At 51.0% G+C, this 24,026-nt stretch overlaps 1 protein-coding gene across 1 annotated transcript; it reads right to left on the reverse strand.

Annotated features, from left to right (window-relative positions):
* Window positions 1–624: 624 nt before the first annotated feature.
* Window positions 625–18,270, reverse strand: TMEM151B (transmembrane protein 151B). Its single transcript, XM_054024498.1, has 2 exons — window positions 18,070–18,270; window positions 625–4,106 (listed from the first exon to the last, which is right to left on the reverse strand). The coding sequence occupies exons 1-2, from the start codon at window positions 18,157–18,159 to the stop codon at window positions 2,670–2,672; spliced, it is 1,527 nt and encodes a 508-aa protein (XP_053880473.1). The 5' UTR covers window positions 18,160–18,270; the 3' UTR covers window positions 625–2,669.
* Between the last annotated feature and the right edge of the window lie 5,756 nt (window positions 18,271–24,026).

Genomic DNA, 24,026 nt, shown 5'->3' on the forward strand with positions numbered 1-24,026 from the left:
GCCAGAACTTGGCCATTCAACAAGCACAGACCAGCTGGCTGATTAGAAAAGGGGCCTTAGGAAAACTGGTGAGCCTATAATGAGTTCAAGAGGTGCGGTGATGTTCTAATGGAGAAGACAATACAGACAGAGCCAGCCCAGAGCTTGTGGGCCTAAGAGGCATTATCTCATCACCCCTTTCTCACATCCTAGCACAGACTTGGAAAGATCTCTACAAAAAATACAGTTCAGCCTTGCTAACTTTTCCTTTTTCCCTCCTCCCACCAAGTATTTATGGGCCCAATCCTGCAAATCCTTCCTCATGCGAGTAGCCTCATTGCTTCCAGTGAGTAAGGACTCCTCACATGAGTAAGGGTTTGCAGGACTGGGAGCATGCTGAGACTCCGATCCCTCTGGATATGTGCATATGAAGTGGTGAAAGGGGGGCAACCGTGGTCAGTCCATACCAGGGTTACAAAAACAGTTACATTCAGACCCCAGTGTGACATGACCGTGGGACAAAGCAACTCACTGCAGCCAGGTAATGGGCCATCAGGGGTTTCCTTGAGCTTGTTCCAAAATGATCCCCTCATTTCTAACCACCCTCTGTATTTTAGCGTAGAAGAAATGCCTTGTGTGGTCACTGCTGCTGCTCTCTGAGGACCTGATCCTGCCACCCTGACCCGTGGCAAGTAAAACTACTGACTTGAAGTGACTGCTCATGTCTATAAGGATCATGAGTACGTAGGATCGACTCCTGAATGGCCTCACCCACAAGCCCAACCGAGCAGGAGATCTCACCCACATGCACTAGTTTCAAGGAGAAGTTTAAAGAAAGTGACCCATTTAGGACCTGATCCTGCTATTGGATTGCATAGGTGGACCCTCACTGACCAATGGGGCTCTATGTTGATGCATGGGGCGACTCACATGGATCCCATCGCAGGACTGGCACCTGAAAGGTGAACTGTTGTTTTTCCTGCTGCAGACACCTGAGTTGAAGGTTCTGTTTTTGCTCAGAGCAGGGCAGGGAGCTGCATTCATGCCACCATTGATGATGTTTAGCTCCTCCCAGGGAACTGGCTCATGCCCTCAGGGCTTGGTGGGTTCTTTTACCTCTGGTAAACCTGCTCGCAGACTCTGTACGGAACCTGGGAGCATGACCTTTGCGGAGTATTTTCAATGGGATTGTGTCCATTCACCTTTCAGCCAGCCAGAGGATTCTGCCCATTGGGCTGTGCTATGAGGGAGGCACCCTAAAGAGATTGCTGGGCAGGCTATTTATGGTAGTCCCCTGAGGAGCCAGTGGAAACCCTTCGGAGAGGAGTGTGGGGCGCAGGAGCGGAGGATCATGCTGAGAGGAGCCCGCTTTGTAACCACATGGGCCAAAGGGGTTGCATTGTTTCAGATTGTTAGCCGCCCTTCCCTTCACCAGCATGGACAGCAGAAACTCTGGGCCTCTCTACATCACCACCCATCTCTAGCCTCTCCTTGCCCTCAGAGCTCTGTGCCAAACCCAGCTTCCCTTCATATTAATGACTGGAGTCTGGAGCCACCTTGACTTCATGTAATATTCACTCTCCCCGAGACCTGCCAACCTGCTCTTCTATTATTCATAGGTAAACTGCAGTTGAACCTAACAGAACCTCCCTGGATGCCAGACTCCTTGCTTGGCTGAATTAATTATGACTAGACCTTGCTCACTTCAAGACCTCGGGGTCCCCAGCTGCCCAACTCACCCCTTCCCCATCGGGTGTCTTTGGCTTCCCGAAGACTCCCAGCACACAAGGTCTCCTGGGTTTGCTTTGCAGGCTGAGCCTTCTCCTGCCAGACCTACTGGCTTCATGCTGTGACTGAGCTCTCACGCCGGGTCTGGCCTTTCCTCAGTAGATTCCCTGTTGCTTCCTACTCTTTGCAACCCCAAATGGAAAAGTACTTGGAATGCTTTAAGCTTTACCTAGGCGATGCCGATTCTTGGCCCTGGAGTGCTGAGGCTTTCTAAAGAGCCATCTGGTGGCAATGCCCATCCCAGCAGCTGAGGACAGTGTAACAGTCGGAGCGCAGTCTCAACAAAAGGAGGAAAGAGTTGGCCTTGTGGTCTTGAGCATTTCCTCTAAACTGCCCTTCAGCTCTATGGGCCTGGGTGCCCCAGGATCTTTGGCGCATGAGGAGTTAATTGCTGCTCCAAAGGGAATGTGCTGCCAGACCTTGCTCCCCTTGGCCCCGTGCGAGACCCCTCTGCGGGAGAATAAGTCTGCAGCGCTGGGGGAGAGGGGCGGAGGTCACGGGTGCAGCAGGGTGGTGGGCAGTAGTTGTCATTTAGCACTATTCCAGCCAGCCAGGGCCTTTCGAGGCAGAGCGTGGAACTACAGCACCCAGCTCCCGCTTTCAGTCCTTTCTTTTCTACCATTTTCTGCATGTGGTCGTCGGTCTGTCATTTTGTGCCATGCCACAGATGGCGCTGCTGCTCGCCCATCCTGCTGCCACCCTCTCCTCCATGACATCAAAGGAGCCATGTGGCAAATGCAGCAGCTGCTGAGCCTATCCTTGGAGACCAAGAGGCAGTGACCTCTCCATCCCACATGCTGAGTGGGGCACTGGTGCCTCATTTTCCTGGCTATCCCCCCACTTCCCAAGTCCCTGTGTCTGGAGACACGGTGATCAAGAGGGAGATCCTTGCCGCCCTCCGCTCACAGTGAGGTCTCCATGCAGGACCCGTTCCGATGGAGATGACGGTGGTCGTGGTTGAGGCAGCCCTCGTTGCGGTGCACAATAAGGACGGGGAAGTAGAGGGCGTCCTGGTAAGCAGGAGGGTCCTCCTCCTCCACTGTGACCTGGCTGGAGAGCCGGGTTTGCTCGGTTGGGCAGCTCTGCTCGTTCAGGCTCCCACTCCGGCTCTGCCAGAGGCAGCTGCGCCGGGAGCCATAGAGGCGGCCCAGCGAGAAGCGGCTGCTGCTGAAGGGGATCCTGGGGCTGCCGTTGCAGATGCTCAGGGCGCTGCGGGAGAAGATGGACGAGCTGCTTATAGTCCTGTGGCACCGCTCGCAGTTCTGCCGGTAGCCCCCGTACCTGCAAGCGGAGTAGCTGGTGCAGCTGGAGAGCCCCACCAAGTCCATCAGGACGGCCTCTGAGTAGCTGGGCACTAGCTGCTGGTTGGACCGGATGTGCCACTCCAGCTCAGTGCTGTCCACCGTGTTGACACGGGGCATCCTCCTGCAGAAGGAGCGCTCCTCAGCTGGTGTTACGGCCACAAAGTCAAACCCAAAGAGCTTCTCCACGTGGTAATGGACGTAGGAGGTGCGGTACTCATTCAGCACCCGCAGAGGCCAGGACAGGGTCAGCAGGGCAGCCACCCAGAAGACATAGTGGGACACGTACCAGGGAAGGTTGTCTGGGTCTGAAAAGGCCACCATGTATTCCTTGAAATCCACGTTCTTGAGGTGCATCCCCTCCCTGGCCTCCATGTAGTCGTCCAGCCCCTCGTTCTCGGTGAAGAAGCGGGCACGCTGGGTCAGGTAGGAGTTCTCGGACTCCACATTGGCAAAGCTGAAGCATTTGGTGAAGCGGAGCCGAGTGGCTGGGTAGCTCTCCAGGTCCATCAGGTCTTTGGAGATGTCCTTGACCCCACAGTTGGAGTAGTCAAACTCGGCCTCCGCCACGTGGGTGTTGACCCTCTCGTGATACACTTGGGTGGTGGTGTAGGCATCCCCATTGCGGTAGCGGGTGACCTGCCGGGTCCTCCGGACATAGTGGTAGCTGATGGCTTTCCACCAGATGCACGGGGTGGCCTGCTGCATTCTCTGCACGCGCTCGTGCACGCTCTCAACGTCCACCTTGTACTGCAGCTCGTTGCGGGTGTAGCAGTGCCAGCACTCCACCAGGTATACCACGTAGAGCATCACCAGGAAGGCCAGGGGGATGTAAACATAGCCATTGGAGCAGGGGCTATCGTGATAAATCATGGACTTGCCCTTGTAGGCGCTGTCAAAGGTCAGCCGGGTGACCTTGGTCACATGGCACCAGGTCATAGCTCCCATGCAGCCGTACATGAGAAGGGAGAGGAGCAGGCATTTCCAGTGGGATTCTCTGCAGAGGGACTTACTGAGGGACTGCTTCACCGGCCGCTGCTGCTCCAGGTGCCCAGGGGAACCGGGGAAGAGGGGGAGAGAGAACAGGGGGAGAAGTTAATAGCCTGCAGCAGAAAGGGGAAAGCCAGCCCGCTGAACAGAGCGTTGATTAGCTCCTGCAATTAACTGGCTAAAGAATGAATCCCAGATTGCCATCCTTAGAGAGGCAATAGATCCCATTTAGAGGTTACTCCTCAGGGATAATCCTCTCAGCTGGCAGGCGAGAGGGGTCAGAGGTCTGTGCTTCATCCCGGGATGATGCTCCGTGTGACTGATGCCCAATTCCCATATTGTGCAGCCTCTGGCTACCACAGTGGGAGTTGGTGCCCACTTCCTGCCTTTCCAGGGTTGCAACGTGCCCTCCTCTCCCAGGAAACGTGAACAGAGCATGCTGTCCCTGCCTGGAAGATATGGAAATATGACCCTCCCCTCCAGACTGACTGTGGTCTCACTGCTCCATTCATGAACTAGCATCAAAGAGCAGAGCAGTCAGGATCCCATCCCCTCCCCTCTGTCACTTGAAGCCAATGCCATGTCCTCCAGGACACCTAGGGAAGGGCAATCCCACCTCTGATTCAGAACAGTAATTGCCCGGCTTGCCTGCAAGCCTCTGCCATGATTCACAGTTGCTGCAGGCTCCAGCCCCAGGCTAAGTGGCTGTGTCCCCTATTCCTCGCTGCCTGCCATGAGTGTAAATCAGCGAGGTGCTCCCCTGAGCAGCAATTCCACTCACGGGGCAGCTGTCAGCATGTATGGCAGTCCAGCTGTTAACCTGCAAGCCGCAGGAAAGGCTCTTCTGCCGGAGAGGTTGTAAATCCCTCGGGCTGTTCCTCCAACAATGCCTGACACAAATAGCACTGAAAGTGGAACAGTGCTCTAGAGTGCAAGTTTCCCACCCTTCGTACTGCAACAGTGACCTTTAGCGTGCAAGCTCCCCCGCACTATGGAAGTGACCTCTAGCGTGCAAGTTCCCCCCAGCACTGTGACAGTGACCTCTCACATGCAAGTTCCCCAACACCCCTGGAACTGCAACAGTAACCTCTAATGTGCAAGTTTCCCCCCATCACTGCAACAGTGGCCTTTAACATGCAACTCCCCCACCTTCCGTCAAGCACTGAGGAATTTGGCTCTGACCCAGGGGTGAAAACCCTTCTTGAGAAAATTGCTCAGTGATCTTTAATGAACAGGAGTGAGCAGGATACCAGTTTTACACCTCATCTAAAACACAGCACCTGTACTACAGCACCCCATAACGCCATGCTACTAGGAGTTTGGTAACAACTCAGGAAGAGCACCTCCCAATGAAGAACCTACACAACTTCCTGGAAGATGTCCCATTCAAGCACTGGTCCAGCCTCACCCTACTTATGGGTTGATTCTATGGCAAGTTATTGCGAAGCAAGTTGGGGCGTGAACCTATGCACATCAAATAACACAGCAGTGTCCAGGAAGACGTCGCAAGTGGAGCCAGAATGTGGGACCCCAGCGGTGAGCTGCTAGCAAAGCAGTCATTAAGGGGTGTTGGGATCTTAGATTTGCTAGTCTCCTCTAGCTTATGCAAGCAGAGATGCTTTGATGCATTGTCCATTGTTATTACAATGTGTGAATGACTTTAGTTCTCTTCCCCTTCTCCGTGTTTTAGGCCACATAGGAGTGAACATTTAAAACTTATACTAACATAGCAATATCAGTCAGGGGTGTGAAAAAAAACCACACCCCCTAGTGATGTAGCTATGCTGACAAAAACCCCAGTGTAGATGCAGCTATGCTGACAGAAAGTGCTTTGGTCAGCTTAGACAATGTTGTTCGGGGAGGTGGTATTCCTACACTAACAGAAAAACTTCTGATGGCATATGTTGTGTCTACACCAGGGGGCTATGCTGGCATAAGCTCTGTAGTGTAGACATAGCCTCAGGTTTTATATCCAAAGCACTATTAAACTTCTGGAACTCATTGCTCCAAGACATAACATTCAAGTCAAGCAAGAGCTTAGCAGAATGAGACACTGAGGCTGGAGTGGAGGTTAAGGATAATCTAGGCATGTCCCAATATCTAAACAAATACTTTGCCTCAGTCTTTAATGAGGCTAATGAGGAGCTTAGGGATAATAGTAGGAAGACAAATGGGAATGAGGATATGGAGGTAGAAGCCAAACTCGAACTTAATGGGACTAAATCGGGGGGGCCCAGATAATCTTCATCCAAGAATATTAAAGGAACTGGCACATGAAATTGCAAGCCTATTAGCAAGAATTTTTAATGAATCAGTAAACTCAGGGGTTGTACTGTATGACTGGAGAACTGCTAACATAGTTCCTACTTTTAAGAAAGGGAAAAAAAGTGATCTGAGTAACTACAGGCCTGTTAGTTTGACATCTGTAGTATGCAAGGTCTTGGAAAAAATTTTGAAGGAGAAAGTAGTTAAGGACATTGAGATCAATGGTAATTGGGACAAAATACAATATGGTTTTACAAAAGGTAGATCGTGCCAAACCAACCTGATCTTCTTCTTTGAGAAGGTAACAGATTTTTTAGACAAAGGAAATGCAGTGGATCTAATTTACCTCGATTTCAGTACGGCATTTGATACGGTTCCACATGGGGAATTATTAGCTAAATTGGAAAAGATGGGGATCAATATGAAAACTGAAAGGTGAATAAGGAACTGGTTAAAGGGGAGACTACAACGGGTCATACTGAAAGGTGAACTGTCAGGCTGGAGGGAGGTTACTAGTGGAGTTCCTCAGGGATCGGTTTTGGGACCAATCTTATTTAATCTTTTTATTACTGACCTTGGCACAAAAAGTGGGAATGTGCCAATAAAGTCTGCAGATGACACAAAGCTGGGAGGTATTGCCAATACAGAGAAGGACCGGAATATCCTACAGGATGATCTGGATGACCTTGTAAACTGGAGTAATAGTAATAGGATGAAATTTAATAGTGAAAAGTGCAAGGTCATGCATTTAGGGATTAATAACAAGAATTTTGGTTATAAATTGGGCACGCATCAGTTGGAAGTAATAGAGGAGGAGAAGGACCTCGGAGTATTGGTTGATCACAGGATGACTATGAGCTGCCAATGTGATATGGCCGTTAAAAAAGCTAATGCGGTCTTGGGATGCATCAGGCAAGGTATTTTCAGTAGAGATAAGGAGGTGTTAGTACCGTTATACAAGGCACTGGTGAGACCTCATCTGGAATATTGTGTGCAGTCCTGGTCTCCCATGTTTAAGAAGGATGAATTCAAACTGGAACAGGTACAGAGAAAGGCTACTAGGATGATCCGAGGAATGGAACACCTGTCTTATGAAAGGAGATTCAAAGAGTTTGGCTTGTTTAGCCTAACCAAAAGAAGGTTGAGGGGAGATATGATTGCTCTCTATAAATATATCAGAGGGATAAATATCAGGGAGGCAGAGGAATTATTTAAGCTTAGTACCAATGTGGACACAAGAACAAATGGATATAAACTGGACATTAGGAACTTTAGACTTGAAATTAGACGAAGGTTTCTAACCATTAGAGGAGTGAAGTTCTGGAACAGCCTTCCAAGGGGAGTAGTGGGGGCAAAAGACATATCTGGCTTCAAGACTAAGCTTGATAAGTTTATGGAGGGGATGGTATGATGGGATAGCCTAATTTGGGCAAATAATCTTTGATTATTGGCAGGTAAATATGCCCAATGGTCTGTGATGGGATGTTAGATGGAGTGGGATCTGAGTTACTACAGAGAATTCTTTCCTGGGTGCTGGCTGGTGAGTCTTGCCCACATGCTCAGGGTTTAGCTGATCACCATATTTGGGGTCGGGAAGGAATTTTCCTCCAGGGCAGATTGGCAGAGGCTCTGGAGGTTTTTCGCTTTCCTCTGCAGCGTGGGGCACAGGTCACTTGCTGGAGGATTCTCTGCACCTTGAGGTCTTTAAACCACGATTTGAGGCCTTCAATAACTCAGACATAGGTTAGGGGTTTGTTACAGGAGTGGGTGGGTCAGCTTCTGTGTCCTGCGTTGTGCAGGAGGTCAGACTAGATGATCATAATGGTCCCTTCTGACCTTAAAGTCTATGAGTCTATGAGACATTTATGTGAATAATGAAAACCTCCAGGGTTACATTAGAGAGGAGACAAAAATAGAAGGGATAGAAACCCTTCTGCTTTAGGACATGCATCAGCTTCTAACTGATAGGGATAGGAGGAGACTTCACCTGGGGCCAGGTAATTTCATAACAGTCCACTGCAGAGTTTCTTGCACCTTCCTATGAAACAGCCTATGTTAGCCACTGTCACAGACAGGATACTGGGCTAGGTGGACCACAGGGCTGAACTTGTGCAGCAATTCTACGTTATTGTTTTTCCATGATAGGGAAGCTGGGCTCCCGGCAGTTGACAGTGCATGTAAATAGCTCTGTATTTAGATGAGGCCCTAACAAACATGACCCCAAATGATCTTCAGAGATGGTAAAGATCCCACCACACTTTTTCTAAGAATCACAGTTTGCCCCAATGCCCTTGGCCAAAAATATCCCCTTTCTCCTCCTGTTATCTCCCTCTCAACATCTCCAGTGGTGCCCTAGCCCCTGTACTTTTAGGATTGGATGTTATGTGGCCCTGTAAATGTATAATATTGTTATTATTTACTTCCCCTCCTATAAAATATAGTGTTGGTTGAGTATGGCTGTGCCATCCCACCCCAGAGGTGGCTGCATTTCAGCAGAAAGGGGAGCAGTCCCTTTATGTGCCCAATCACGTGCTTTGGGATGAAGAATGTGACAGGACTCTAAAACATTATTTACAGCAACACAGTCAAAAGAATAATCCCCTATTTGTTTCAATACCTTCCCTGCATTACTGACAGCACCTGAGGCTATTGAAATGGACAGAAACTTTAACATCTCATTGATTTGGCTGCACTGATGCTGTCTGTTCACTATGTATGCTTCTCTTCGCTAGCTTCACTTCCTGGTTCTTCTGTATTAACAGGCGGTAAGCAGCTGCTTCTAGATAAACCTTCTCCATTATTATTATTATTATTTCTTTGTATTGCCATAGGACTCAGGAGCCCGAGTCATGGACCAGGACCTCATTGTGCTAGGCACTGTACAAACACAGAACAAGTTGACGATCTATGTATCAGAAAGAGACAGAAGATGGATACAGACAGATAGATGGGGGAGTACAAGGAAATAATGAGACAATATTGGTCCACATGAGGGCAGTGGTATCAATGTACTCACCCACTGATGCTGCTGTTATTTGTTTGGGTCTCTGATAAGGTTTACCTAGAATCAGCCGTTTGCATTTAAATTCTTTTGTAACTCCTGTCAGGGGGCTTGCAAGCCCCACCCGAACCTGAAAAGGGTTAATGGGCTACTGGAAGCTCACTCAGCCCCACCTGCTATTCCTGTCTGTGGATGTCAGGCCTGAAGGAAGGGGCTAAAAAGAAGCGTGCTGGCTCAGTTAGGGGCTATCTGGATAGGAAAACAGACCAACAGCTCTCACGAGGAAAGAAAAGTAGTTGGAGTGAGGCATTGAATGAGACTGCAGCTTGTCAGAGCTTCCCTGGAGGGAAGGGAGCTCCTGACATGGGACTATTTGGATATACCTGGCATCCACTGATGGTTGTTAAGCCAGGTCATGGCAGTGGGTGCCTCACCTGAAGTAAAGAGGGTTGGGGGATGAACAAATAACACTGTAGGAGCTCAGAACTAGGCCCAGCTGGTACAAAGTCTCCTTTATCTGGCGTTTGTTTTGCACTGTAACTTTGGATTCTGCTACCCCAGAAGGGAGATGGACTTTTGTGGTGACCTGGCCAGAGGGCTGAGCCATGTAAGTCACCAGAGCTGACTGGAAATTCTGTTGGGGAAACTGAGGCTGGGTGGATGCAGCGCCATGCTTTGCCTTGAGGAGGTGCACAGGGGATGGCGCATAGGCAATGACCGTCTCCCACCATTTACAAAACCTGAAATGTTGGCCTATGACTGTCATTGCTCTTAAACTGTGATCTGCCCACGTGCACCTAGCTAAGCTCACTGTATACGTGTAGAACATGTGGGGTCTAGCCTCACCGACTGGAACCCATGCCTGTGCTTCTTACCCTGGGGTGTTTCCTCTGTCCTGGTGCATAGTGAATGAATGTACTATCAGCAGTGTGCATGCAAACTCAACGGGCACAGCCTCTGCCCTGCTGTTTCAATAACAACCTTCTGGCCCCTTCCATCCAAGGATCCCAAAGTGCTTTACAGACACTAATGAATTCAGTCTCATAACCCTCCTCCCCTCTCAGGAGCTGGGTCAGTACCAGTATCACCCAGTAGAGAGGGGAAACTGAGGCACATAGTAGGGAGGGAACTGAAGCAGGGTGTCACAATGAATCATTGGCAGTGCTGGCAATAGAATCGAGAAATCCAGTGCTTTAACCACAACCCCTTTCCCCCAAGCTGGGGCTAGAACATGAGTCCTGACCTGGTCTCCAAAATGCTGATCCTTCCTCCTGAAACTTGCCAAAATGTGACCCTACAAACCAGGTTCTGGTCCTGCTGCTGCCAATGGGAGTTTTGCCACTGAATAGCGTGGGACCTGGATTTGGCTCAGAACACTGAGATTTCTTCACTCTGCTGCAGTGAGATTCCCACCCTCGGAGTGTGCCTTTAATGAGTGGAACACAGAGCGCTGTGTGTAGAACATCAAAGAGAAATGCAGCCGGGGCGCATGCAGTGAGGGGAACGGTGGCTGGATAAAACCCTTCACATTTCCACCGGGACCCTGTGTTTTTCTTGCTCCTGGAGTATGAAGAACGCTAAACTCCCAGGGTGCGCATGGAGGAGCTGGCTGGGTTCTAGAGCCTGGGGATGGGTCTCTTGGGCAGAACTAGTCTCCAAGCAACAGCCTCAGCACAAAAAGCTGGGGGCTGGCTCTGTGTGTGATGGAGCTGGGAACTTCAGATCTGACAGAAGCAAGTCCCAGCCCTTCTCTAAATCACGACACAGAATTGCATCAGTGTCACATCTGCAGGGCTCCGGAGGCAGGGAGTGAAAGAACGAAGCAAAAAGGGAGGAAGGAGAACGGTGAAAAAGGAAGGGCGCACCTAGTGGGAGGGCCTGGTTCACAGCCGTGCTGAATCCTCTCAGCTCCTCAGCCCTGTAGTGCAGCCACAACATCCCCCTGGCTTTCTCTTCTGCCCCCACCCCCATGTCCTTTTTGCCAGCTCAGCCCAACCCTGCCCAGCATTATAAGATCTCCCAGATTCCCCCTATGCTCTGCTCCCTAGCTCAGCCTGCTCTGTAGAATTGCAGGAGTTCCCTTTGTCCTCTATTCCCTGGCAGCGCTGCAGCATCACAGGAGTGCCAGGGCCCTCTCCTTCCCTCTTCCAGCTCCCCAGCAGAGCCTCACAGCCCGGGAGGTTTCACAGTGCAGAAGGGGGCCATCCAAGAGGTATTCCCCAGCTTCCCCCTCACAGATTATGGGGCACAGCCTGACCCAGAATTCCTGAGTCTGCTTTATGACACAGCAGGAGAGCTCCTGTAATGTTGAAGGGCATCAGAGCACAGGGGGCCCTGGAGCAGGGTAGCCTTGTGCCTCTGGCAGATCCCTAAGATCCATGCTAATCTCAAGGTATGTATGGGGTTCACTAGCCAATGGGAAACGATGAGCACATTTGCAGAAATCAGGCCTGGTTTGCAGGTAACTCACAAACAGAGAAAAGGAATCAACCAAATAATTCAATGTGCTGTATTGGCAGAGTGGGGTCGGGGCGTCAGTCCTGGAGGGAAATGAGCCCCAGGCCATGTGTGGTGTTGGGGATAGTTGAATTTCACCTGGTGGCCAGTGCAGGGTGTGACGTGCTCTCAGTGGCCTGCCCTGCTTAGGAAGCAGACACCACCTGTGGAAGCTTCCAGGTAGCCCTGGGGCAAGTCCAAGGTGAAGCCCTTTGCAGTTACCTATCCAGAGCATCAGAAGCGCTGCAGGCAAAGCCTTTATCCCAGGAGCTGGGTTCAGTAGAGCTCTAGTCCACCCATCAGCCTCCTCCTGAGACTATGCAGCATTTAAATACTGCAGTGCTTTACAGGGTCACAGTAACCCTGCTATATATATATATATATATACATATACATACATACACACACACACTCTCTCTCTCTCTCTTTCTCTCTCTCTCTCTCCTCATGCTGTGAATTTACTCTCGGTGAAAGACCCACAACTCCAAAGCTATCGCCCCAGATGGAAATGCTACTATAGCTGCCTGCAGGGGCTACCAAGGAAGTGGGGCTTTTCCTCTGGGCCCCTGGCTTTAAGGAAGAGAACTGGCGATATGGAAAAGTCCAGAACACCAAAGAAGCCGGCATAGGGGAAATCCCTTTACTGCCAGAACAGCTTCTCTCTCAGCAGTGGAGACTGCACTACGACTGCTGCCGTGATCTGCCCACTGCAGACCAATGAAATGAGGCGAGAAGTTTGCTCTACTTCATTGTAAACAGGGTTTCCCTCTAGCTGAGTTCACTGTAAGCATCCTCCACTGGCTGTACTTCTTAACATCCTGGTGTGCTTAGCAAATCTGTTCTTACACCTGCACGTATAGATTCTTCTACTACTAACAGACAGGAGCCAAGCTTCCTGGCTTCCATCCCTGGCTCTGACACTGGCTCACTGCATGATCTTGATCAAGTCCCTTCATCTCTCTGTGCCTCAGTTTCCCATTCTATAGGGGAATAATGATCCTGAGCCAAGCAGGCTCTGGAGGCTGGGTTCACAGATGTATCTGAAGTGCTTTGAGGTGCTCAGATGGGAAGGGCAAAGAGTGACATTACTATTTTCACCTCCCATGCCCTGACTCAACAATAGCTACTTCACCCGGGTTCTGCCTCTGACATCATCACCGAGATTAAAGATGCTGAAATCCAACGCAAGCAGTCAATGCTGCTACTGATGCCTGAGGCAGAATGGACCCTATCTTCCTCGCCTCCACCTGCAATGGCTGCTGCAGGGGCTGACAGGAGCAGAACTTATACCTGGCAGTGAAGTGACTCAAAGAAACATGGAGAGCAGGAGGTGGGGGAATAAAATGACATTGTAAGTCAGCGTTTGGACTAAATTATTTGAAAGGCTCCCTGACCTGGAGATCTGGGGAATCTCCTTCTCCAGCACGTGGGAGCATATGGAGCCCTGCAGAATGGGCTGTATGGGACAACCCAGCTCCCAGGAGACTAGCTGAATGGCCTAACCAGCCCTTTTCCATTCCTACCCTCCCTGCTGCTCCAACTTTGAATACAAAGCAAATTGAGAGCCCCTTTGAGCTCTGTAGATGACTTGTTGCTCTGGTCAGAACTCTTTCCAAACAGTCCAACCCTTCCCATGTCTATGACCCCTCTACTTAACAAGTGACCCAAACTGTTCCCTGCCACCTGGACTCCTGCACTTTCCCCTAAATGGACCCAACCCACGCCCAACTTTGCACCAACAGTTCTTCCCTGCTGCCGCCCCTTCCCCCCACACACACCCCCGATGTGATGGCTAGGTTAGGAGAAACAGATCAACTGCAAGGGAGCTGGGAAAAGGATTTCTCACCTACCCTCCATCTCACCAGCAAAGAACATCCTTGATTTTTGGACACGCACCTGCCCCCCAATCCATCTCCATGACCTTATACCACTCAGCTTTCCAGTGTCATCCAAGTATGGCCTGGCCAGGAGTTTGAGGGGGTTATGTGTCCCAGAGACAGAGCTCCAAAATGCTGAAGTCATGAACCCCCAGGCACCAGTGTGGGGTTCAGGTGGCTCCTGCATGGAGCAAAGTGGCAGTGAGTTGCAGGTTAATCTGCTGGGAGTCATTAGCAGCAGTTTCCATGGCTCTGCCTTGCAGATTTACTTACATCAGATAAGAGATTAAGCCTTGTGCCTCCCCTGCAGCAGCCAATCCCCAGAACAAGACTTGGAGGGGCCAGACTCTGCCCAGGGTCACACCTGGGAAACCCCACTGACTTCAATGGGCTGGCCTCTGGGTTGGCTGTCTCTTGTCTGACTTGTCAGCAAACCCTGCAGCTGTGCCTCGCATCCCTACACCCTCGCTGTGATGCTTCCCAGAGGAAACATCTGGCTCACTCAAGGCTGGCAGTGCTGCCAACTGCAGAGGAAAGGGGAAAGCAGTGCATTTGGGACAGAGGGAGACCTGCTGCAGGGAACCTGCTGCAGTGGTACCACGGCTTCCAGATTACACCGGGATGTGGGGAGGGTTTGTTCTACCCACAGAAGTCACTTGAGAATGGGGGCAGGGACCCATAACTTATTCCCAGGCTTCAGTGCTTGCTGAGGTTGGGGACAGGCTGGAATTGCCACAAATGGATGTCTGAGAGAATCCGATCTGACTTGCACCTCATCAGCGTGGATAGGATGGCACTGGGTTCTGCAGAAGCAGGCCACAGTCTGAGAGCTTGGGTGTTAGTGTGATAGGGAGAGGGGCCAAAGTCGTCCCTGGCGGAACTTCATGGCTGAGTGGAGTGGTACTGGTTCAGCCCAATGTGCATGGGCAGACAGGAATTTTTTGGATTCCCTCCAGCCCTCAGGCAACCCTGGGGTTACACAGAGCAGTGGCCGAAACTGTACCAGGTTTCGGGGAAATCAGTGCCCTGGTATGGGATGTGACAATGCAAGGCACCATCAAAGAGGGCAGAGCAACTGTAGTTCCCCTCACTTTCATCTCCATGTTGTCCAGTATCTTGCCCTTCTCTCCAATGTCCCCTACAGGCTCTGCCCAATGGTCACCTACAGTTGGGAACTGGGCATGTTCCTCAGGGACTCGGTCTTTGTGAACAGTGAATGCAGCAGCATGTCCTGCCAATCTCAGTGTAAGAATGTTCCATCCCCAACAGGACCAGAGGCCTCGGACAGGCTCTGCACGGAGGCAGCAATGCTTCCACCTAACCTCTGTGGTGACTGGGCATTGAGGGGATATGTTGCTTTTCCAGGTCTGGCCTGATGGGTAGGGATCAAAAGTCACCACAATGCGATGGCTGTCTGGTACCTATGTGAAATGAGCACATGGTATCTCTACCTGGTTCCCAGAGGGCAGCTGTCAACATTATAAAAACACCAGCATGGCTGTGTAACCCACGCTAAGAGAGTAAGGGGCTTTGTCCTTCTCTAATGGAGGTTCCACATAAGGAGATAAGAGCGTACTATAGCTGCTAGCTAAGGGAAATACTCCTTTAGCTCAAGCAGTGGAGTAGCTCATGCTTTTTGCACTATTGGTACCAGACTCAAACACTCCTGTCAGCCCGAACTGGATTATATTATACTGACATCCTTGTTGGCAGCCTCAGCAGAAAGATCAAAGACTAGACTATCTTCTCACAGTCCCCAAGGCAGGGGATGGCATGTGTGAGGGATGCTGACCCTGGCATGGCTCATGTTATGCTTGCTCTTGCATAGAGGCTGTCATTCTCCAGGGCTCTCACTCCAGCACCAATCACCAGTCCCTATAATTACATGAAAATAACACTGTTGTGTTTTTTCTTAAAAAAAGGACACCCCGCCACCATCAGCTAGGGACTCGGTTCCCTTTGAGGCAGCATCACAGTCAGCCTTCCCTCTGGGGACCTGGCTGTTCAGGTCTAAAGAGGTGAGGGACCTTGTCCCAACCCAGGCTAAGCATCGCCCTACAATACAAAATCACCCCACAGTTTGGCTCAAATTCTCAGCATCTGCTCAAGAGAAGCCCTGGACTCAGGAGGCTAATGGTCATGGAATGGGGCAAGGCGGTCAGAGGAGTGTGGGTCAGCGGGACAGCTGTGTGTGGGGAACACCGGGCTGGCATAGCAAGAGGGGTGCAAGTCAGGAGTGAGGGGCAGCAGCAGAGCTGTGTGTGCGGCACATGCATAGCTTCGCTGTCCTTCCCTCTTTTTCCTACTCCAGATGGTGATCGAATCTCTCACAAACGTGTTCACAATTAAACACATTTTTAGAAAAGTGTGTGTGTGTGCGCGTGTGTGCCTCCCAAGTAAACGGAGGGCAGAGAATACTGGGATTATGCAGCAGCCACAACTGTCACCCCACCCTCCCAACAGCACCCCTACTCCGCTTGTGGCTCTTAAGAACAGCTGGAGTCACTCTCTCCCATGGTACTGACTAACTGCATTTCTGGCTGTGTGTATTCCAAGAGCAGATAGCTCAGGCAAGGACCAACCCCACAGCTAGAAGACCAGAGTCTTTAATCCCCAGACAGGTGCTCACAGTATAGCACTGCCCCACGGATCACTGGTGGGTCATCCTGGTCAATATTGCTTCATTTCCTGGGGACCCTAATAAGTGAACATGCTTCTCTCTGGTAAACAAAAGGATTCCCCAGCATCCCCCATGCCTCTGGCTGCCTGTAGCACATACAGCTAGCTCCTGGCTGATCCGTGTCTGATGCTTGGACTCTGCAAGAAGGCCCATCAAGATGACCACAGCGCAGCAGCATTCCTGGAGCCAGAGGGCACATGGCTCCTAGCCTACTCTAGTCTGCACTTCATGCCTCCCCAGCATTCAATCCCTTCCCCTGCAAGAAAAGCACACGAAGAGCAGCTGCATCTCCCTTGCATCCCGAATCCCTGATGTGCCTGATGGAGCAGCAGCTGGGGAATCCCTCTAGCTTCTGCGCATCAACAACCCCCCTTCCCCAGTGCCAGTCCAACTTCCTTCAGGGGGAATCATGCACTTACATGCTGGCCCCCGGCACGCTGCCAAGAGGGTTTCCCATATTCTTACTGGGCACCACAACTTCCTTCTAACGCAATAAGCCAACACCTTTCAGGTCAGTGCCCAGTGCTTTCCCCTTGGCGGGAACAACAAGCTGGTGCTTTCATCTGGTCCTCTGCCTCCCAAAACAGTCAACCGTTCCACGCTATCCTATGCATGTTCCCCCCGCATCCAGCTCTCCTGCCTCCCCTCAGAGCTTTTCCATCCTGTGTTTGTATGGTTGTTCCAGTTCAGAGCAGTACAGGCTCAGCTACCATGGTGATAAGCCCAGAATGAAAGCAGAATGAGAACGGAGAGAGGGATGTATAGATGGTAAGCAGGCAAAGAACTAGATCGTTCCTATGGATGGTAATTATCTAGATAGATCTTCTCACACCCACAGGCTGGCTAAACCTGCCCTGTCAGGTATGAGGTAACTGGGTTAAGGAGGACCAGCTGGCAGACAAGGGCTTCCCCTAGCTGTGGCAAGTCCGCACTGCTACCCACCAGACTCTGGCACAGTCCCTTACACAGACCCCATCAGCCTAAATTTGCAGCTGGTGTAAGAAGCAGGACTCCATTACCTAGAGTCTACTTGCACATCTTACACCAAGAGAAAATTTGTTCCATGCCCTTGGCCAGTCTTAACTACCTCCTACCCACTGAACCATACAAGTTAGAGCTAGGGAAGCCCTGTTATGTCCCCTCTTGTCCAGCCCCGGGGAACCAGAGCTGGACGGATCCCTACAGGTCTATTTTCTACTGTCTTGTGCCAGGCCCTGGGGCTCCAGCACTTTATGGGAGGGAGGATTCCCCAGCATCTTCCATCCAGCCTACGTTTCCCTTTGTTCAATTTCATCCCGTCCTTCCTAGCTCTCAGCCGCCCCACACCCGGGAGTCTGCACCCCGCCGCGCTCCCAGATGGTCCCCGTCCCCCAGCGCCCATAAAGGCTTCACCTCCCCCTGCCAACGGGGCCTTGGGAATCCCCCGGCCCCGGCCCGAGTGAGCCAGGATCGGGAAAGGGGCTGCACTGCGGGGTGCCCCTCTCTGCCCCCCCGGGCGCAGCCCGGCCCCTGGGGCGAGCGGAAGCTGCCGTACCTGGATGCAAAGCCCCGGCCCGGTCAGAGCCGGGGTGTGACCCCGCGGAGCGGAGCCTCAAGCGCGCTGCCATGCCCGTGCCATGCAAAGCCGCTCGCATGCAGCCGGGGAGCGCCAAGCAGCCGCCCGGCGGGGCGGGCAGGTCGCTCTGTCCTCACCTCCTCTCGGCCCCCCTCCGCCTCCTCCGGAGGCACCGACGTGCTGCTGCCTCTCTCGCCGGCCGCGGCCGCCGAGGCTGGGGGGGACATGGTGGCGGGGCGGCGGGCGGCCCCCCGGCGCGGTGCCTCCCAGGTGGCCAGCGCTGGCGCCCAGCAGACGCATTATCCCGCCACCAGCCAGGCGCTCGCCAAGCAGCGGGGCGCCGCGGGACGCCGGGGAGCCGCCGCCGCCGCCGTGCCCGGCATGGCCCCAAAGCCCCGCGCCGCTGGGCGGGCAGCCGGCAGCTCGCAGCCCAGCCGCCCCACCATGGACAGCGCGCTCGGGCCGCAGGGCTAGTCCGTGGCCGGGCTGCCGCAGCCCCCGAGGCTGAGCGGGGAAGCCGGGCGGGGGGAGCCGGGGAGGGGAGAAGGGGGCGGGGGAGACGAGGGGCAGGCGGGGAGCACGGGGGTGGGAGGAGGGGGCAGGGGCGGGGAGCGCGGCCGCCCTCGCTCCTCTCTCTCCCTCTGCCGGGAGAAGTGTGACCTTGAGGCTGCGGCCACCGCGCTGCCTCCCTCCCTGTGTGCCGCGGGAGGGACCCCCCCCCTTCCCCGCGCGCCGCCCCACCCCGCCTCCCCGCGCCGTGCGCGAGCGCCGCCGAGCTCGCCGCAACCCGGCCCCGCCGCGCGGCTGCTGCTCGGGCGAGCGCAGGAACCGCCGCCCTGGCCGCGGTTAGAATCGTGCGGGGGGCCTGGCACGCGTTCGGCTCCCGTCTGCGGTGTGAGGGACCCCGCGGGGAGGGAGCGGAGCGGCCTTGGAGCCTCCCACCCACCGTTGTGCGGGTTGTTGCAGGTCACTCGCGCTGCTGTCGGGGGGCCCGGGGAGGACTAGGCACACACCACACCCCCACATGCAAGGGAGAAGCAGGGCTGGGGAAGGCTCTGCAGGGAGAGCAGGTGCATTTCAGGGTGGCTGAAGGGAAAATCTGTGCACCACTTCCAGTCCACCTCAGGTTGGGTGGCACCAGACAGTCTTTCCCATCTGATCGCCAGGCAGTGAAATGAGCATGGTGGGTCTCAGCCCAGTTCCTAGCAGGCAGGGGTTCAGATCACAAACCCCATGAACTGGATCATTGCTAGCAGCCTCCTAAGAGGCTAGGGTGACCAAGCTCCCTTTCTCCTTGGAGGTTGGTTCCCCCAGGCAGGGCTGAGATACGTTGGTGGGTGAGGCTATGAAGGAAATTTAACCTGCTGCTCTACCTGTTCTCTGGCTAGAGATTTTTCGGCTCCAGGCCTGGCAATCTGGAGCCTTTTTTCAGCACTGAATGTTTGTGACTTTCAATAGGTGTGAGAATGCCTGAGACAGGCAGCTGCTTTGAGGGGGCACCATTAGGGGTTTAATGAATCAGAGCCTCATGAAAATAGACTCCATGGCGGGGAGCAAATCCCTGGCCTTTCAGTCCCCAAAGCACAAGTCCCATATACTTGAATTAAGGAGGAAACTCTTATCGAGTGTAAGTAGCGGGTATTTATCCTCATGAGTTTGAGCCACTCAGGGGAGACATGATCCATTTATGTAGGTATTGATAACTCACTGATCCCATGGTATCATGTACATAAAGGTTAAACTGATTTTTATAAAAAAAAATCCCAGGTTTTACAAAAAGTATTATTTATTTTTTCTGATTTTCACCTTACTTTTTTATCATTCAAATATATATAAAAAACTTGTTTTATTAGGAAAATACAATATATTGCATGGGATATATGTATTACGGTAATATATTTGTCTAGGTGGATATGCAAAGCTGCCTGTTGAAGTAAGGCTATGTATTAGTCTAGAAGATACACACAATAAACAAACAGGCACGCATGCAAGCTCTGAAGTGCCTGCACATCTGAATGTACTGTATCTCAAGCCTACCACATACACATTTCAAGCTGTTAGCAGATAACGGTTTAAAGACCTGACACACTAAAATGGGAAGAAAACAAAAATCTGTATCAGAATAGGTTTCAGAACACAAGGAAGTATTCGAAAGTTTAAAAAAAAAAAAACAGGAGAAAAGGATGAAGTTTGCGCTGCAAATGGTGTGGCACAATTATTAAATGTAAATATTTATAGGCTAATAGTTCTAAATCTACAACAGTAAACTGTTTATTCAGATGAAAAGTTTTATTGAGGGATTAGAGATACATTTTGTTTTCTTAAACTCAGAGGTGGAATTGTGTTTTGAGTTCTGTTTTAGTTCTGAAGAAAACCACATTGAATTCCATTAATCAAAGCATTAATTTGTCCTCACCCACAACTATTTCACATTTGGGGACAATATATACCTTCAAGTCAGCGGCACTGCTATGGGTACCTGCGTGGCCCCACAGTATGCCAACATTTTTATGGCTGATTTAGAACAACGCTTCCTTAGCTCTCGTCCCCTAACGCCCCTACTCTACTTGCACTACATTGATGACATCTTCATCATCTGGACCCATGGAAAAGAAGCCCTTGAGGAATTCCACCATGATTTCAATAATTTCCACCCCACCATCAACCTCAGCCTAGATCAGTCCACACAAGCGGTCCATTTCCTGGACACTACTGTGCTAATAAGCGATGGTCACATAAATACCACCCTATACCGGAAACCTACTGACCGCTACAATTACCTACATGCCTCCAGCTTCCATCCAGGACACACCACACAATCCATTGTCTACAGCCAAGCTCTAAGATATAACCGCATTTGCTCCAATCCCTCAGACAGAGACAAGCACCTATCAAGCATTCTTAAAACTACAATACCCACCTGCTGAAATGAAAAAACAGACTGACAGAGCCAGACGAGTACCCAGAAGTCACCTCCTACAAGACAGACCCAACAAAAAAAATAACAGAACACCACTAGCTGTCACTTGCAGCCCCCAACTAAAACCTCTCCAGCGCATCACCAAAGATCTACAACCTATCCTGAAAGATGATCCCTCACTCCCACAGATCTGTCCTCGCTTACAGACAACCCCTCAACCTAAAGCAAATACTCACCAGCAACCACACATCACTGAACAAAAAACACTGACCCAGGAACCTATCCTTGTAACAAAGCCCGATGCCAACTCTGTCCACATATCTATTCAAGTGACATATCATAGGACCTAATCACATCAGCCATACCATCAGGGGCTCGTTCACCTGCACATCTACCAATGTGATATATGCCATCATGTGCCAGCAATGCCCCTCTGCCATGTACATTGGCCAAACCGGACAGTCTCTATGCAAAAGAATTAATGGACACAAATCTGACATCAGGAATCGTAATACTAAAAAACCAGTGGGAGAACACTTTAACCTGTCTGGTCATTCAATGACAGACCTGCGGGTGGCTATTTTACAACAGAAAAACTTCAAAAACAGACTCCAATGAGAGACTGCTGAGCTGGAATTGATATGCAAACTAGATACAATCAATTTAGGATTGAATAAGGACTGGGAATGGCTGAGCCATTACAAACATTGAATCTATCTTCCCTTGTAAGTATTCTCACACTTCTTATCAAACTGTCTGTACTGGGCTATCTTGATTATCACTTCAAAAGTTTTTTTTTTTTCCTTTTACTTAATTGGCCTCTCAGAGTTGGTAAGACAACTCCCACCTGTTCGTGCTCTCTGTATGTGTGTATATATATCTCCTCAATATATGTTCCATTCTATATGCATCCGAAGAAGTGGGCTGTAGCCCACGAAAGCTTATGCTCTAATAAATTTGTTAGTCTCTAAGGTGCCACAAGTACTCCTGTTCTTTTAGTGATCTGTATGCTTTGTATAACCTGTATGCTCAAAAGGTCTGTTACACTTTCCCCCCCCCTGAATACCTGTGAATGGCTTTCCCCTTCCCCTCCCTTCTGGAATGCTTGTGGATGAATGGGCTGCTTGAACAGCTGGAAGATCAGAAGAGCTCCCAGGTAGACAAGGTGTCTGAGATTCTAATTAGGCAGCGATCACACACCCAATGCATGGACATTGCCCGAGGTGGAGTGTGACCAACCAGATGCAGCCAAGTCATCTCTAGTCGCAGGCCATGAGGAACAGGCCCTTAAAAGGGGAAGGGGCCATGTGCTCAGCAGTGCACTCACAAGCTTGTACCTCCCGTGAAGGCCCTTTGCCCAGACTGCCTGACCAGTGGTTTGCCATGTTGCATTCCATTGTGCCTTGGGAATACTTACCTTTATCACACTGTCCATCGCTGTGCTGGGGGACACTTACCTTGAAGAATCCTAACATTTCCAATGCGGTGCCTGTCCTGGGAGCGTGAGTATGCAAGTGTGAGTGTGACCTCCTGCCCCTTCTTTTGAGCTTAGCTATTAGTATAATAAAAGTGCTGCTTTCTGCCAAACTTTGGTGGGTCATTAGTTTTCCCTAAGCTTACTAGCTGGCCTAATTTTGGGTAACATTAATCTACTGAATACTTTTTCCCCTGTCCTTCTGTCCACCAAAATAAACCCCAATATTTACCCAGAAAAATTATTAATACATTTCCCCACTGATTTTCACCTTTTTTTGTTTTTGTAATAATAAACACCAACAAATCCCTGGGAAAAATTAAATAAAATAAAACCCCAAAACAATGGGCCCTACATGTACACTAAGCCAACATATTACAGAGGAGCAGGCTCCCTCAATCCCCCAGTGGGTTCTTCTTTCTGCCCAGCTCAGGAGAATGAACACAAACACTCAGTTCACCATGCACATTCATTCTCACTGCATGTCGCTTTCCATGTCTGTCTCTCTCTCTTTGTGTCACTCTCTTCCTGTCACTGGTTCTCCCTGTCTCTCTGGGGTTCAGTTCAGAACAGCATCAGAAAGTTAGGACTCCCCACCCCCATCCCAAAGCAGCTCCCAACCCCTTTGCACGGCAGATCCATTGAGATCCATTTGTTCCCAGAGGTCTCTGGTTACTGGCTGAGTGTAGAACTGTCACCACAGGAGCCAGTAGGGTGACCAGGTGTCCCAATTTTATAGGGATAGTCCTGATATTTGGGGCTTTGTCTTATATAGGCACCTATTATCTCCCCCACCTGCGTCCCGATTTTTCACACTTCCTGTCTGGGTCACCCTAGGAGCCAGCCTGATTTTAAGACTTCCTCCTCAAGCTCAAATTATGGAGCTCAGAGGAGTAGGAGCAGTCTGCTTTAAAAAAAGGCTAAACTTTTCTGCACCTCGAGGTGGTCTAGTCTGGAATCTGGGGGGAAGGTCAACCTGAGTCTCATCTATGTCTGACAAAGAGGATTCTCTTTCCAGGGAGTCTAATGCTGGCAGCCAAATTCCATCTTGTGCTGCAGTCCTTAAAACTCACAAGCTAAGCAAGGTTGACCTGAACAGTGCCCCTAGCAGCCATTAATGTTCTCCAGCAAGTCTGAACAGCTAGTCATCCCAGATTTGACTGACGTTCAGCTGTATACTGCAGCCCTACTGGACATAGTGAAGACGGTCCTTTCAGACTAGCACCCAAAAACTTCTCCAAACCTCTAGAGATGGGACCGAACTAACCACCTGGATTTGAACAGCCCTGAGATTCAGACCCCCTGTACACCTGTTTCTTTGAACTCCAGTCCAGGTCTGGATTTTATAGCTTGGGCCCAGCTCTGCTGAAGGCCTTAAGAGAGCAGATTTCCAGCACCTCTTGGATCCATCCAGACAGGGGCAAAAGCAGAAAGTGCAGATCTCTTTGGAAATTAAATAGATTTCCTTTGAGCTCTGAGGGTGAGTTTGGGTTGGTTCTTCTCTGCACCAGCTCTTCCCATCCCTGGGGGCTGCTGGAGAAACAGCAGTTCACAATGCTTGTGAGCCTCAGCCAGGGAAATGTCTCAGAGGGACCTGCTGGCTCTTATGGAAACAGGTGTGGCAGCTGGTGGGGTAAGGGTGGGGAAGCTCATCTGCAAAGGGGGCTGGGGCTGGATTTCCTCTCGTTTTCTAGTGTTTC

This window comes from Malaclemys terrapin, chromosome 3, assembly GCF_027887155.1.
Source record: "Malaclemys terrapin pileata isolate rMalTer1 chromosome 3, rMalTer1.hap1, whole genome shotgun sequence".
Taxonomy (NCBI): Eukaryota; Metazoa; Chordata; order Testudines; family Emydidae; genus Malaclemys; species Malaclemys terrapin.

Excerpts from the sequence above, each read along its gene's own strand:
- TMEM151B (XM_054024498.1), bottom strand. The coding sequence starts at position 18,159 with ATGTCCCCCCCAGCCTCGGCGGCCGCGGCCGGCGAGAGAGGCAGCAGC. Across the intron at positions 4,107-18,069 it reads CGGAGGGGGGCCGAGAGGAG|CAGCGGCCGGTGAAGCAGTC; the intron begins GTGAGGACAGAG and ends CACCTGGAGCAG.